This window comes from Neofelis nebulosa, chromosome 4 (genome assembly GCF_028018385.1).
Source record: "Neofelis nebulosa isolate mNeoNeb1 chromosome 4, mNeoNeb1.pri, whole genome shotgun sequence".
Classification (NCBI taxonomy): domain Eukaryota; kingdom Metazoa; phylum Chordata; class Mammalia; order Carnivora; family Felidae; genus Neofelis; species Neofelis nebulosa.
Window position 1 is genome coordinate 123,614,407 of NC_080785.1, and position 16,210 is coordinate 123,630,616.

A 16,210-nucleotide genomic window follows, 5' to 3' on the forward strand; every position below is an offset into this window, starting at 1 on the left:
TTGTAAAACTCCTTGAGGGCAAATGGAAGCTCTGAGCAGATTCCATTATGTTCAAATACAGGTTAGGAGAAATAGGTTTCAAATTTGTTTGGAAGTACTTCTCTGTGTCCACTTACTATGCGTAAATGCTTTGAGGTGTTGGCAGTTTCAGAAAAGAAGACAGAAGTGGACAAGCGGTGGAGGTAGGGTAGAATGTGGGCTGGCCAGAGAGGGGGGCATGGTGAGCAGAGGCCATGGGACATATGGGGTTGTAATTAGTGGCATCAGCACTCTGTAATTGGCTTCCCTTATAAGCAGGGAGCATTGGGTGTGTATGGACCAGAGAACTAACAAAGTTAGCAAAGCAGTACGCAGCAGGGATGGTTATACAGTAAATCAAGTAATTCGTATTTTCCCAGTTCAACCATGGGAATGTGGCATTGAGGACAACCTGGGAAGCTGGTGGAGGAAAATGAATGACAAGGAGACAGCAGGCTGATGAGAGTGGTGAATAGCCAGCTAGCAGCAAACAGAAACAGGAGAAGGAAGGAAGAAGAGAAAGGGAAATAAAACAGAATATATCGTTGGCTGTTTTGTTATTTTAGCCACCTTTAAATACGCAGCATAGGAAATGGAATGTAAGAAATCCCAGCAATAAAGAAAAAAAGATATCAGGATGAAGAAACTCCAGAGTATTCTACAAAGAAGGAAAGGGTAAGAATAATTTAAAGTAAAATATCTCGGGGCACCTGGCTCAGTCCGTTAAATCTCCCAACTCCTGCTCGGGTCATGATCTTGTGGTTTGTGAGTCCGAGCCCCTCATAGGGCTCTGTGCTGACAGCTCAGAGCCTGGAGCCTGCTTCAGATTCTGTTTGTGTGTCTCTCTCCCTGCCCGTCCCCCACTTGCGCTCTGTCTCCCTCTCTCTCTCAAAAAGAAATAAACAGTTAAAAAAAAAAAAAAAGGTAAAATATCTCATGGCGCCTGGGTGGCTCAGTCAGTTAAGCATCTGACTCTTGATTTTGGCTCAGGTCATGATCTCACAGTTCCTGAGATTGAGCCCTGCATCGGGCTCTGTGCTGACAGTTCAGAGCCTGCTTGGGATTCTCTCTCTCTTTCCCTCTCTTTCTGTCCCTTCCCGAATCATGTTGTCTCTGTCAAAATAAACTTAAAAAAAATTAAAGCAAAATTCCTCCCCCCCCACCCCTCTAATGCCCTCTGAAGGCAAAGGTAAGCAACCTGCTTCCTTAAGCTTCTTCCCAAAGGGAATACCAGTTGTTAAGGTGGGGGATGAGAGAGGGCATATGGTTTTTCAAAGAGGACCACAGAGAATTGAAGTGAGAGATGATGTGGAAAGGTAGGAAGGGGCCTTCTTGCCATATTGAGAAGTTTGGGCTCCATCCTGAGTGTGATAAGAAGTCATGGGAAGGTTTAGAGGTGGGGAGAATGCACAGTAGGGATGGTGAGGCTGGAGGCCGAGAGGCTGTTGCAGGGAAGAAATGATGGAAACATGGCACAAAAAGATAAAACAGGTGAATAAAACAGGTTTTAGACACGTCTGCAGGGGATTTGCAGGACTTCGTGGTTGAAGTGAGGAGGAGGAGGAAGAGGCACGGACAGCTTGTAGCTTTAGCCAATGAAGTGAAAAGTAATCCTATTAACTGAATAGCTGTATACACAAGAATAGAGGAGATTTTTATTATCTTGGGGAAATCCCTAATAGTTTTAAAGCAAAAAGGAACTCCAACTTCAGATTTTGCCTATAATTTTAGCTACACTTAAATGGCCAAAGACAGGTGTCCTTTCACTTAAATGATTCACAGACCTCCTTTAGGAGTTTATTCTAATATTTTCATAACCTGTACCACCAAGACACTCCTACTGTTATATTGAATCTAAATGAATTTTGATGTAACCAAAGATGTCTATGGTAATATACTGTCTGTTCTGTTCTGTATAGCAGTGTTAACACAGAAATAGGTCTGAAATGATATCAAAATTTATATAGTACGTTATAGCCTATATACATCCATTATTTTATGTGAGCCTTGCTAGGGAAGCTGGCTCATCCCTTCCTTATAAGTGTGAAGGCCAGACAGCTTGTGGGAGAGCTATAGGCAATACGTAGAAATAGTTAATAGTTACAAACCAAGTTATCTTCCTACTTGGACAAAAATATCTTCATAATCACAAGAATGGAAAGCATGTATAAAGTCTTTTTTATATGACTGAAAATAGGCAAAATATCAGATATGACTAAACTTAATTATCCTTGCTCATGCATGGGCACCCAACCGAACTGGCAATGTTTAGATGGATAATAAAATAATGACCTGAGTCATAATTATATATTTATTTCAAAGACTCTATTTTTTCTTATTTTCTTTTTAGTAAAATCATAAACTGTGTTGTTATAAGCAAGATTTTCATATAGTTCGTGTTCTATTAACAATCATATTAAATGAGACCATCTTGGGGCACCTGGTGGCTCAGTCAGTTAAGCACCCTACTTCAGCTCAGGCCATGATCTTGCAGTTCATGGGTTTGAGCCCTGCGTTGGGCTCTGTGCTGATAGCTCACAGCCCGAAGCCTGCTTTGGATTCTGTGTCTCCTTCGCTCTCTCTGCCCCTCCCCCACTAGTGTCTATCTCTCTCTCAAAATAATAAACACTAAATAAATAAATAAATGAGACCATCTTTCCGGAGTCAGTGTAGCTCTTTGATATATTTTTTTTTTATTAATTTCAATTTGAGAAAGCTTCACTCTGCAAAGACAGATTTGAAAATAAACCATGGAATTTACTTATCCTCTTCAAACACTGTAATGGGATTGCATTTAATGAATTATTATTGCAGAAAGTATTTTAATTTTAAAAAATAAACTATCACAACTATCAATTTTAACCATTTCTTAAAGTAATATAATGACAACCAAGTAGTGTGAAGTAATGTGCAGAACCAATATCAAACTTCTAGACTGCACATCTACAAGTTTAAAAGTAATATGAATTGTTTAATGTTGCCAAATGTGTGTCTCCATGTGCAAGTGTAATGAATACAGTGCTAATGTGTGAGTACGCCTGCAACTACAAACAAACAGAAAGAGAAAGGAGAAAACTAGCATTCAACACTACAAGGGAACCACACTTTGTTAAGAATTGCATTCATGCCATCTGAAAGGAAGGACCTGACAAGTTAATGGCTTCATTTATGTTCTTATCAAACCAAACACTTGTGTGCTTCAAAATCTCACTGTACTCTGAAGCAGTGGTCATCTCTGATAGTGGTAATGGCCACAATCACAGCATTAGGCACACTTGTGTCTGGTTTTAGGGCATAAGGTGACTGGAGAAGCATTTCTCTGGGACCTGAAGAGTTTTTCCTGAGAGCAATGTTCAGCATCATTGGTTATCAGCTTCCAAAGGAGAGGCACTCGTGTCTTCTTCCCTTTTCCTATAACAGCTTAGTGGAGGTATAAATCATATAACAGAAAACTCACCCCTTGAGAGTGTTTTTTAGTACATACATTTACCCTAAGAGCAACCCTGTACCTATTAGGAATCACTTCCTATACCTCCCTTCCCATCAGCCACTGGCAAATACTAATCTTCTTTATATCTCTATGGAATTGCCTATTCTGCATATTTCATTCAAACAGAATCATATAATATGTAGCCTTTTTGTATCTTGCTTCTTTCATTTAGCATAATATTTTCAAGGTTCATCCATGTTGTGGTGTATATCAATACTTTTTATTCCTTTTTATGGGTGAATTTTGTTCCACAGTAAGGATACCACATTTTGTTTATTTATTCATCAGTCAATGGACATTTGGGGTGGGTCAACTTTTTCGCTATTATGAATAATGCCACTATGAATATTTGTGTACCAGCTTTTCTGTGAACATGTTTTTGTTTCTCCGGAGCTCATACCTAGGAATGGAGTTACTGGAACATGTGGTTTACTTTATATCTAATGTTTTAAGGAATTAACCCAAAGGCTTTACAAAATAGCTGTGCAGTTTTACACCTCCACCAGCAATATATGAAGGTTCCAATTTCTCCATGTCCTTGTTAACACTTGTGTCTTTTAAAATTTTTTTAATTTTTTAAGTCCAGTGTGGGGCTTGAACTCACAGCCCTGAGATCGAGTTCCTGAGCTGAGATCAAGAGTTGGGTGCTTAACCAACTGAGCCACCCAGGTGCCCCTGTGTCTTTTTTTATTATAGCTATCCTAGTACTGAGTAATGGTGGTAAACCCTTTACAAGGTTTAACTCATTTGATCTTCCCAATATTGCTATATCCAGAAAAGGGAATTCAGATTTAGAGAGGTTCAGTAACTTGCTTAACACTAATACACTGAAAAGTGCCAAAGCTGAAATTAGAAATATGTTGCACAAATACTCTTTGAACACTCAGGAGAATGAAAACAATTTGGGCAAGTTTCACCTCCCCCCACCCTTTTAACAAGACCTTCCTGAGTTTAAAATCTTCTGTTCTATCCAAGTTAGTCTCCCGTTGATATCCTGAATCTACTCCTGCCTTATGCTTCAGAGCTAACTGGTTCTGAGACATAATATTGAGAATAAGAGGGAGAAGGAAATAGTTCCAATTAAAGCAAAAATTTCCATTTAGCCACTGATAATTTGTAAATATAAATTTGGAATTTTAAAAAATCATTACAAATCAATTTGAAAAGCCTAATTTTCCAAGTATGATCTTCATTACTCTTGGGCCAAAATTGTTTCCAAGGTACACATTTCCAGTTTCAATGAAGTCAGTGGAAACTGACTTCAAATTGAAGCCAATTTTTATGTTTTAATTCCATAAAGATATATGCTACCTTTTAACCTTCTAATTTACAGTAATTTATAATTATAAAATGTTTACATATTATTATATTAACAGTTACACAGAACCATATCTATTAGTTTGTTCTCAAAAATAGAAGTGTCACCATTTTTAAAAACATGGTAATAAAGTAAATGCATTTAACTCAGTGTTTAGGAAGGATTTGGAATAGACTCTTTTGACTCTTAGGTTAGGAATTTTTTTATTCCTAACTTATGTTTGACTTTCCTAAGGGGCAGTATAGTGAACTGTCATAAGGGAGGAAAGCAGCACATGACCTGGCACCACAATAACAAGGTTTTCTTGTTTTCCCTTGATCTAGCCTTTCTTTGTCTTTGCTGTCCATTAAATTAAGAAATCTTCCCGAATAGTCATAAGAGAGTTCTTCTTCTGGCAAAATGTCTTTGGCTGCAAAAAGTGCCAACTTGGGTACCATTGAGTCAATTCGGACAGGAATCATCAACAGGTTTGGCTCACAAGAATGGTTAAGAAATCTCCCAATATTTCCTATAGAGGCAGGATCAACAAATGTTTCTATTACCTGCCCACTGTAAACATGTTCTCTGACGGCTATAATGTAATTTGGGTCCTGTATTGTTTGTAACTGAATTCTTCTCTGTACTTCAGAGTATCCCAAAACTTCTCCGGCATATTCACAGACAAACCGTCCTTTTGGTATAAATTCCAAGGTACGAAGTCCCCAGCCTTTTTTATCCGTCTTGAACACCTGGAGTTGGAACTGTAGACCTTGCTGGACCACTCTGTTCTTGCACTGGTCACTGCACTGGCACAGGATATTGCATTCAAAAACCGGGTTGGCACACTTGCCTTGGGATCCTTTATCTATAAGGCAGGAATTATCATCATAGTTCTCTGCATGACGGAGACAGGAGCAAGTACCAGGGAGGCAGGTTTTGAGACAAATGCATCCGGGAAAGGTTATTTGTGTGGGATCGATGTCTGTTCCAGGTCCAGCTACGTGGTCAGGAGTATACTGCAAAACCAGAAATGCTGTAAGTCAGCATGCCATGGCATGTATTTCATACACATTTCAAGCAGCTTTTGGATGAGACACTTCCTAATTCCAACATATATAAAAATAGGTTCAAACGAAACTAACAAAGAACAACAATCTGTTAAAATATTGTTTGAAAACATACCTCTTCAATTTAAAAAGTAAGATTAATTTTTACTTTTTTAAAGTTTATTTATTTTGAGAGAGAGAGAGTTAGTGAGTGGGGGAGGGGCAGAGAGAAAGGGAGAGAGAATCTCGAGCAGGCTCAGCAATGTCAGTGCAGAGCCTGATGTGGGGCTTGAACCTGTGAACCGTGAGATTATGACCTGAGCTGAAGTCAAGAATTGGATGCTTCACTGACGGAGCCACCCAGGCATCCCAAGATTAATTTTTACATTTAAAACTCTGTGGTTTTATTTTAGGTATGGGGTAACAAAAGAAAAGAGAAGTTTTTCTCTCATCAGAAATTGGAAGATTGGTAACTCATTTTGTTTTCTTCTTTAATATCAGAAAAATCAGTGCTGAGTTTAGTTTTTGAATGCAGTTAAGAATTTCGCCCTTGGCTCTTGATCTTTTCACATTTATCTGACAATATAAATGTATGTATGTATTTTTCTTAAATGTTTGCTTATTTTGAGAGAGTGCGTGCATGTGTGTGCACACAAGCGGGGGGAGGGGCAGAGAGAGAGAGGGAGAGAGAGAAAATCCCATTTGGAGCTTCAACAAACCATGAGTTCATGACCTGAGCCAAAATCAAGATTCTGATGCTTAACTGACTGAGCCACCCAGGTACCCCTGCATGTATGTATTTTATTGAGTCATCGCAGATGCTTTTTGGGGATAAGAAAGTCGTAAATGATAAATAACTTAATGAAAAGTGGACTGTGGAAGAAAGTCTTCCATTGATTTTTAAAGGAATTCTTAACTTGAAGATTACTTAAATTCCTAAATATTCTTTGATGTTCAAAAAAGATACTATTACTTCAGAGTTTTACTTGAGTCTTCACAACGTTAAAAATAGGCAAAATTGGCCAAGAAATTGCAGACAGAATTCCGAAAATCATACTTGTTATATAGATATTAATAAATGTAGATGTATTACATACATGTGAAGAAATCCTGTTTTTATTAAATGGCAAAGAGATAATATGGAAAAGTTTCTTACATTACAGAAAAAGAAGAAAGTCTCAAGTCTAAAAATCTCTGTGTGAAAACTGATCTCTGGTTATTTCCTCACTAGCATAATGAAGCATATTTCCAAACCTTAAAGATTAAAGTACATCTTATTACTTTTTTAATGTTTTTCTTTATTTTCGAGACAGAGAGAGACAGAGGATGAGCAGAGGAGGGGCAGACACACACACACACACACACACACACACACACACACACAGAATCCGAAGCAGGCTCCAGGCTCTGAGCTGTCAGCACAGAGCCCGACACAGGGCTCGATCTCATGAACCATGAGATCATGATCTGAGCTGAAGTCGGACGCTTAACTGACTGAGCCACGCTGGTGCCCCTAAAGTATCTCTTATAAGCCCAGATATTTCCTTATGTATAGAATAATTTTTGCTTAAATGGAAACTAATTCATTTATTTATACCTGCTATTAGTGTTCTTGGACCCAATTTCAGTGTGGTGGTAGTGGTGGGGTTTTCCCACTCCTCTAACAAGCAATGCTTCAGACACCAGGTCGGTATACTATAATTCAACTCAGTTCTGACACTATCCAATAGCATCACATTCCACAGTCTAAGGAGTCAGTCCTAAGACTGCTTCCCACCACCTTCAGAAACCAGTCCCAAGCTCAAGTTGTCATATGTGCTTCTAACTGATGGGTTGTATACTGGAGGTTCCCATGACCCCTTCCTTGGACTTCAGACACCAGTCACAAATCCACGTTGCTACTGAACTTATGGCCAACAAGCTGTAAATCAGAAGTTCTCAAAATCCCCTCCTTGGGTTCGATTAATTTGCTAGAATTGCTCACAGAACTCACAGAAAAATTTTACATAGCAGACACCAGTTTATTGTAAAAGGATACAACTCAGAACAGCCAGATGGAAGAGATGAATAGAGCAAGGTATGGGGAGAGGGAGAGGAGCTTCCATGCCGTCCGCAGGCATGCCACACTTGCAGCACCTTTGCTCCCAGCTCTCTGAACCCTGTTTTCTTGGGCTTTTATGGAGGCTTGGTCACAGAGGCAAGATTCATTAAAACTGGCTAGTGGCAAATGATTCAACCTCTAGCCCCTCTTGTAGCTGGAGGTTAGGGGTGAGGGTACTGAAAGTTCCAACTCTCAAATCACCTGGTTGGCTCCACTGGCAACCAGCTCTCACCTTCAGGTGCTTTCCAAAACGTGCCTCATTAACATAACAAAAGATACCTTTGGCTGCTCTCATCACTTAGTGAATAACAAGGGTTCTAGGAACTTGGTGCCAGAAATGGGGACAAAGATCACATATGTATTTCTTATCACAAAATCACAGCTGCACAGCTGCGTTGTTCCAAAAAGGATTTAATGAGACTTACAAAGATATAAGATAAATGAACAATACATAGGAAATGTAAGGTGAAGAACAGGAAGAGCTAGTTGAGAGAGCTCAGGCACACAAAGTGTGCCTATCCAGAAGTAAACTGGATGTTTGGTTCTGAGCACAGCCACTTCCAAGAGGGAAATACGATATGACATATGGCTTACACTATCCATAAAGAACATTGTCACTGGTCAGAAGTACTGACTTTTTCCAGTATGGAAACTGGAGGGAAATTTCACCATTGTGTCTGTCTAAACCATTCTCTTCCAGAAAGCAGTTTCATGGGCTGTTTCTCATTCTGACTTTCAACAAAGGCCACTGGCATGCTGCCCATGCAGACAGAGTAAGAGCAGTACTGTGAGGGACCAGCTGCAGAGGCTTTAATTCAGGGATAGATTTTAAGAGTATCTAGAGGAATGTCTGAACCGCCTATCTCTCAGGACTAAGCTTTGGAGAAAGTATTAAACAACATGTACTTACATACCCTGTGGTGGAGTCTTGGTGGAGCTATGCAGTTAGGCTCAAAACCCTACATTTTAAAAAACGTTGAGCTGGGGTAAGGATTGACATCCTCTGTGTAAGATGAGGAGTATGAGTGGGAGCACCTGCGGGGGAAGGCCAGCACTCTGCTTAAAAAGTGATTTGGGGGTGGAGAGCGGAAATAGCTTCTCTTGTTTGTGTCATTTCTTACAGCTTTAGCTTAGTAGAGATATCCTAAAGGGATAAAGAATGGCTTAGAAAAAGATGCCCTATCAGTCAAATTCAATGGCTGCTGTTTTATACAGAATCTACTTCCAGCTTTTGAAAGAGTCAAGGTGGAAACATAAATGGTTATGAGACATTTTAAAAAAGTACTTGCAAAATGAAGATTTTACTGTTTCTCTGTTAAACTTCCCATGAAGAATTCTTTTAAATTAATTTCTTCTTAAAAGTGCACATATTTTTAAAGTACCATATAAATCACTAAAGTCTAAAGTGATTTTTTTTTTTTTTGGACACAGATAATTCCTTTTAAAATCAAGTCTGACTTATTGCCGTTTTCTAACCAGAAGAGCATATTATTCTTTGTTGAATTTATTTGGGTGTGGTGAGGTTTGGAAAAATACATTTATTTTCTTATTTTTATTTACATATTTAAAAAAAGATATTGGAGAATCTAGTGATACAGTTTTTGTTTTTTTTTTTTTAATTCTGGAATTTAAACTTGATGCACAATCTAAGGTCTTTTAGAGATAGATTATAAATAATTCCAAATGAGCTGCAGACACCTTCCAAAAGATAATAGAGACCTCTGGATAAACTTCTTGTTTGAAGAGAATATTTGTTTTCCCTTATGGATGTAATCCTTAACCCTGATACCAATGCTTAACACAAATCATTTTATCTCCATATATTTCCATTTTCTCTTCCATAAACAGTCAGTAAAATACCACTCCAGGAAGATGATTCACCTGACTTAGAAAAATGGCTAAAGAATAATCTTTTGAAAACCATTTCTAATTTAACATGATTTACAGGTATCTAACTACATATTGAAAAATTGTTTTCAGAAATAATCTGATGTCACTGACCTGATATTCTATTCAAATATTATGTTATGCAAATTGTTAACTTTTGAGAATCTGAAAGCTAATGTTTAGTGCATCATAAATGGGGAGTCAGTTGACCTGAGTTTAAACGCTCCCAATTTGTAGCTCTTTCCATAGTCTGTCCTCTACTTCCTGGAACAAAGCCCAGGACCAAACTGATTCAGAAAAAAGGGTGTTACTCTGAGGATTTTTGTGCTTACCTTCAACCAAGGAGAGATCAAAGCTTGAGGAATGAGACCACAGAGGACATGTTTTTACTCATCCAGCATCTGCTCCTTTTCTTCTGATAACAGCACCTTGACTTCTCAGGGAAACCTTCCCACTACTGTCTCAGTGGTTAGGATGGGGGATACTTGGTTAATCAGGTCATCATTTGTTCCTTTCAACAGTGTTTGGTTGGATCTGCTCGGTACTTAAGCCAGATCAATGAAAAATAATTCTTGGGGTGCCAGGGTGACTCAGTCAGTTGAGTGTCCAACTTCGGCTCAGGTCATGATCTCACGGTTCATGGGATTGAGCCCTACATTGGGCTCTGTGCTGTCAGTGCAGAGCGGCCTTTGGATCCTCTACCCCCTCTCTCTCTGCCCCTCCCCCGCTCATGCTCACTCTCTCTCTCAAATAAACATAAAAAAAAATATTCTGGGATTTCTGCTTAAACAATCAGCAAGAGACATTCTCATTCTACCTGTTCACCTGGAAATCTCAAATTCTACTGCATACGTAAGACCTACTGAATGTGTAGCCAACCAGCGGAAAGAGGAGCAGGTGTGCAAGGGTGGAGGTGGTAGAAAGAAATATCTGATGACATCGTTAGAGTTCTTATATCTGGACATGCCTATAATTACCAATCTTGGACTTTGCTGTTATGAGGCAATTCCTTCCTTTTTATGCTTGAGTTAGTTTATATTGTATTTTTATTTCTCGCAAATGACTCTTTTTTCTTTTTTATAATTTATTTATTTATTTTGAGAGAAGAGAGTGAGTGAGCAGGGGAGGGGCAGACCGAGAGAGACAGAGAGAGAATCCCAAGCAGGCTCTGTGCTGTCAGTGTGGAGCCCGATGCAGGGTTTGATCCCATGAACTGTGAGATCATGACCTGTGCTGAAATCAAGAGTCAGACACTGAACCACACAGGCGCCCCACAGATAAATGACTCTTTATTGATATACTCATGGTGGAAGCTGACAATGGTTCCAGGAAATGGCTGAAAAATTTAGTCAAAGATATAAATGGTAATGAGAATTCAGGTCTCCAATTGGGAGATGAGGCTAAGGCAAAATGTGCAGGAGGCCAGAGATGCCTGTGACAGGCAATGGTGAGCTTTTTTTTTTTTTTTTTTTTAATGTTTACTTATTTTGAGAGAGAGCATGAGCTGGAGGAGGGACAGAGAGATAGGAGAGAGAGAATCCCAAGCAGGCTCTGCACTGTCAGCCCAGAGCCGTACACAGGGCTTGATCCCACAGATCATGAGATCGTAACCTGAGCAGAAATCAAGAGTTGGATGCTTAACCAACTGAGCCACCCAGGCTCCCCAGTGGAGAACTTCTTAATGTAGAGCATGGAATGTCCTAAAGGAGACACGTACAGAACATAGACACGTATACAATCCTCTTGTTAGCACTGTGACTTAGGGCAAGCTTCAGGTAAGCACCTATAAAACAAGAATAATACCTGTACCTGCCCCCCACCCCAGGTATTATTAAATTTAAATAACTAACACCATACTCAGTGCCAGGCCCTTTATATCTTTAGAATAGTAGCTTCCTTCAATGCTTCTAGATGTTATTTCTAGGTTTTATATTTAAAACATCATATATTTCTGGCACATTACTTAATCTCTCTAAATATTTCCTTTCTGTCTATCTCAAAGGTGGCTGTGAAGGAAAATAAAGTCAAAGAATCCATGTACAAAGCTTACTCTAGTGGCTGGCACATAAGTGTTCATTATGAATTATGTAGGCTATCTAGTAGGGTGGTAGAAACAACAGATTCTGAAGTTAAATTTTCCAGGTTCAAACATAGTCAAACCAAAATTATCTCTAGGAGACCATGTGACTATATTCCTATCTTCCATTACTTATTCATCTTGAAAGGGAGGAAACTAAGAATTGACCCAGCACACACATCTTTCATTCATCCACAAATATTGCCTTATTGCTCATTATGTGCACGTGCCAGGATTTAGAAAGAACCAGTCAGAAAAATACAAAAAGGACACAAAGAATGGGATTTTTATCATTTCTTTGTATTGTAATAACATAAATTTTACTTTTTCTTGGTATGTATCAAAATGCAAACATTGATCATGCAAGAGTTGGGAATAAATGCAAAATGACAAAGGCAAAATTATGTAGCAGAAACCAGATCCTTGAAGAACTGGGTGGAGATTTCAAGTTTTTTGACACAAAACTTAAAACTTTTTTATAAACCATTGTCACTCAAGAAGCCCAGGAGACATCATGTTGAAAAGCAAATACACCTCCTTGGCTAGTCTCAAACGCAATCTCTCTCTTTTCTGAACTAGACCTGCACTTATTAAAAGCATGAACTTTGGGATTTAAATGGCATGGCCTGTAGGGGTCTCCAGTTGTACTACAAGTGTAAGTCTTGTTTTTCTAACAAATATATGTCTCAAAGAAATGGTACTGTGATTTGGGGTATGACACGGAAATGGGGGATGAGTTACTTTTCAGAGCGCTAGGCACAGGGCAGCTGGCTTAGGAAATATTTTTTGGCTGCTTGATTGCACTTCTTGATAACTTCTGATCAGAAGTCTGACTTTTCTAAGTCACATTCTATATCAAAGCCCCAGAAACCTAACTATGACACTGCATAATATTTTGGGCTTAAAACCTAGGCCTTGATTCTGAATTTTAAGGAAGTGCTGTGAAAATCTTCATTCCTTTTTTGGTTGTGTTGAAACACCAGCTACATGAATCTTTGTACTTGGCCTCTACCCCATGAGTTTGTTTTTGCTTCAAGCAGCTATTAAGAGCGTGTGAGCCAGATAATTCTTGTCAAGGCCAAGCTGAAATCTTAATGTTTGAAGCTGGTTTCAGAAACCTGAAAAAAAGGCTAGATTCAACACTCAGTTGAAGAAAATCAATTAGTTTACTTTCTGTTTGGCTTTCAACACAGATGGCATTATGATAGGCTTGTTTCCAGTATGAACATGTGAATGTTCTTTTTGCCTTTTCACACAGTACTCAAAGGCAAACTAGACACAAAGTTATTTTTAACTTGAGTTTTTCATGCCTTAATTCCTATGTGTGTACATGCCTGTGAAGGCAGGGTTTGGGGTAAGCAAGCTGTTTTGACCTTTCATAAGACTTGTTTTGTGCTCTATGAATATATGAAAGCAAACTAGTTAAAGGCACTTCAAGCTTGTCATAAATATGTTTCAAGCATGTTTTATCTTCTTGGTAAGACTATAAGCTCCTTGAGGAAGGATCTTAGTAATCCTGACTCTATCCAGAGCTATGCATATAGGCTGGCAGCTAGAATACTGTGGGATTGAGTCTTGGTCTCCAGATTTTCACTTATGCCCATTAACTGTAGGTGTAAGTATCAGTCATAAGGCTTCCTTTCTCCTTCCTCTACCCTCTCCTCCTGACCCCCATAGCAAATGAATGCTTTCTATATGGTCTTGTAAGCTCAAAAGAAAAGTTGTCACCATTTTATCTTCTACGTCTAGCTTAACGCCTAGCACATTATACACAATCAATTATTTGCTGAATAAAGAAAACATTTGTCAGGATTTTGGACCACATATTCAGCAGTGTTTGGTACTGAATAAGCTTTTAGGGATTAGAGTTGAATCCCACAAGTGTTTGGTCCTAGCCAACTATATTATTAACCATAAACTGCCTGAGGTAGTTTGAGGAAAAATAACCTTTTCTGACATTAATATCCTGCCCACTCTGAAAACTGCTATTGAATCTACTGTTTTATTTGAGCTTCACAACAACCCTAGGAAGGAGGGGCACACGGGGCTCAATACTGACAATGTACATGACAAGGGTTATACATTTTTAATTATTTTCATTTACAGATGAAGAAGCTCAGGCTCCAAGAAATAGCTAAGATGGCCAAGCCCTGAACTCACCCTCTCCTACTTCCAAGTCCAGCGCTCCTTTCACTCCATCATTGTTTTTTAGTCATATTATTTAGGCAACAAGCAGTCCAAGGTCACAGGAGTGGGAAAGTTATTTCAGGAAAGGTTTTGATGTGGTAACAGTGCAGAACATTTCCTGAGTTCTTTTAGCAAACCAGAAGTGCATTTTACTTGTAATTCTCAAAGCAATCCGGGAGAGGCACTATTATTTTAATCGTACACGGGAGGATTCCAAGGCTTAGCTGAGGCTAGTTTATATTTGCAAAAGACCTCAGACCACGAGGGAGACTCAGCAAAGTCTCATCCTAGGGACATGACCTAAGTTTGTAACCCTACCACTAGGCTGAGGGCCGTTAATACGGCCCATGCCTTATCTTACATATGAGACACCTGACACCAGAGAGGTAAATGATTTGCCCCGATCCCTCAATGAGTTCTGGGGACAGAACCAGGGGAAAAAACGCCAGTTTCTCAGGGCTGTTTCCAAGGGACCTCACGAAACGCTTGGCTTTGCCCTTCAGGGAACTGCCAGTCTACGGGCAGAAAAGAGGAATATTCTTGTTGTTAAGGTCATTACGGAGGGTTCATAGAAAAAGACTAAAACCGGAGTGCCTGTGTGGCTCGGTCGGTTGAGCGCCAACCTCGCTTCAGGTCATGATCTCACAGTTCCTAAGTTGGAGCACTAGGTCGGGTTCTGCCCTGACAGCTCAGATGGATTCGGTGTCTCCCTCTCTACCCCTCCCCCGCTCATGCTCTGTCTCTCTCTCTCTCTGAAAAATAAACATTAAAAAAAATAAAAATAAATAAATAAATAAAAAAGATAAAGACGAAAACCTGAGCATGTAAGAGCTATTCCTGCGCGAAACAGCTCTGCGATGGGGTAAGAAAGAACGTCGAGAAGTACGGGTACCACTTGCGGTATGAGCGCCACAGAACTTCGGCCCGGTGGGGAAGCAACGCACTTGGTCCTTGGGGTTATTCAGCTCCGCCCCCCACCTGGACAGGCGCCAGCTCCACCCGGGTGGCTGAGCCCTCAGTGCCCGTGGCGGGCAAACTTCCCCGGAGAGCTGGGCGCCGGCACCCACCAGTCCCACTCTCTGCGGCCGAGCCCTGCCCCCTACCTGGAAAGGCTCTGGCTCCGCCCCCGGGGGCCACGCGCTCACGGGCACGTTCTCCAGGCCGCGCGCAATATCCAGGCGCTCAGTCGGTCTCTCAGGCCCCTCCTTAGACGTTGCCATTCCCGCAAGACTCTCTTTCTACTCTCCCGCGGACATTTCCTGTCGTCTCGAGGCACTGGCCACCTAGTTGATTTTGAGCCTCGCAGAGGATGCTGGGAAGCACGGGTCGTGCGGCTCCGCTGCCTTTTGGGAGTCGTAGTTTTTCTCTCTCTTTTCACAAGTGGCCTGTGAGGGCGTCTTCTCTGCTTTCCTCTACGTTTTGGTGTGGCTCGCTCTGTTTTGAGCCAGATGCACAACAAATAATACAAAGCTTTGTAAGGTACGGACATAGCTTTGGAACCATAAAAGGAAGTGCTTTAATTTTTCCTGTGAGCCTCAGGGAGGGTTGGAGGTGAAGTCATTTGTGTAGGTTTCTGAGGGCTGGGAAGATTGCGGGAGTGGGGGGAGGAGCGCGCTCTAAGCTGAGTGGGGAGCTGCACAGCAGGGTTTTTCAGGTTCTGGAACTTGCGTGGAAGTTGGGTGACGTGTGAAGGGGTTTGCTCTCAGGCGGCAGAATAGCCTTTAGGGCGTCGTAAGGCATGTGTGGGAACGCCCTGATTGCGGTATCTGTTTCCTATCAGCTTCCCGTTTCCTAGAAAAAACTCTGCCTCAACAAAGGATTCTGATAAAAACTCGAAATTGCTGAATCCAGTGGGATATTTCCCAAGTTGTCTGACCTGATTGTCCTGTCGCATCTACTTGAAACCCCGTCTCATTGCAGCTTCTGTGGCACCTGCCCTGGATGGGCTGCCCTCTGGCTGACTGTCCTTTCCCGCCTGATTCTGAAATATTGGTGGGTGTCCCTCAGGTTTCTGCCTCTGCTCCTTCTCACTTGTCTTGTCTGGGCTTCCTCAGTAATAGCATTTCCCCACATAGCTTCAAATACTGTTATAAAGTATTAGGTATTC

At 40.5% G+C, this 16,210-nt stretch overlaps 1 protein-coding gene across 1 annotated transcript; it reads right to left on the reverse strand.

The window, feature by feature from the left end:
* Nucleotides 1-1,661: 1,661 nt before the first annotated feature.
* LOC131509872 (histone-lysine N-methyltransferase SETMAR) lies at nucleotides 1,662-15,412 on the reverse strand. Its single transcript, XM_058726163.1, has 2 exons — nucleotides 15,207-15,412; nucleotides 1,662-5,821 (listed from the first exon to the last, which is right to left on the reverse strand). The coding sequence occupies exons 1-2, from the start codon at nucleotides 15,321-15,323 to the stop codon at nucleotides 5,036-5,038; spliced, it is 903 nt and encodes a 300-aa protein (XP_058582146.1). The 5' UTR covers nucleotides 15,324-15,412; the 3' UTR covers nucleotides 1,662-5,035.
* Nucleotides 15,413-16,210: the final 798 nt, after the last annotated feature.

Excerpts from the sequence above, each read along its gene's own strand:
- LOC131509872 (XM_058726163.1), bottom strand. The coding sequence starts at position 15,323 with ATGGCAACGTCTAAGGAGGGGCCTGAGAGACCGACTGAGCGCCTGGAT. Across the intron at positions 5,822-15,206 it reads CGGAGCCAGAGCCTTTCCAG|TATACTCCTGACCACGTAGC; the intron begins GTAGGGGGCAGG and ends CTGGTTTTGCAG.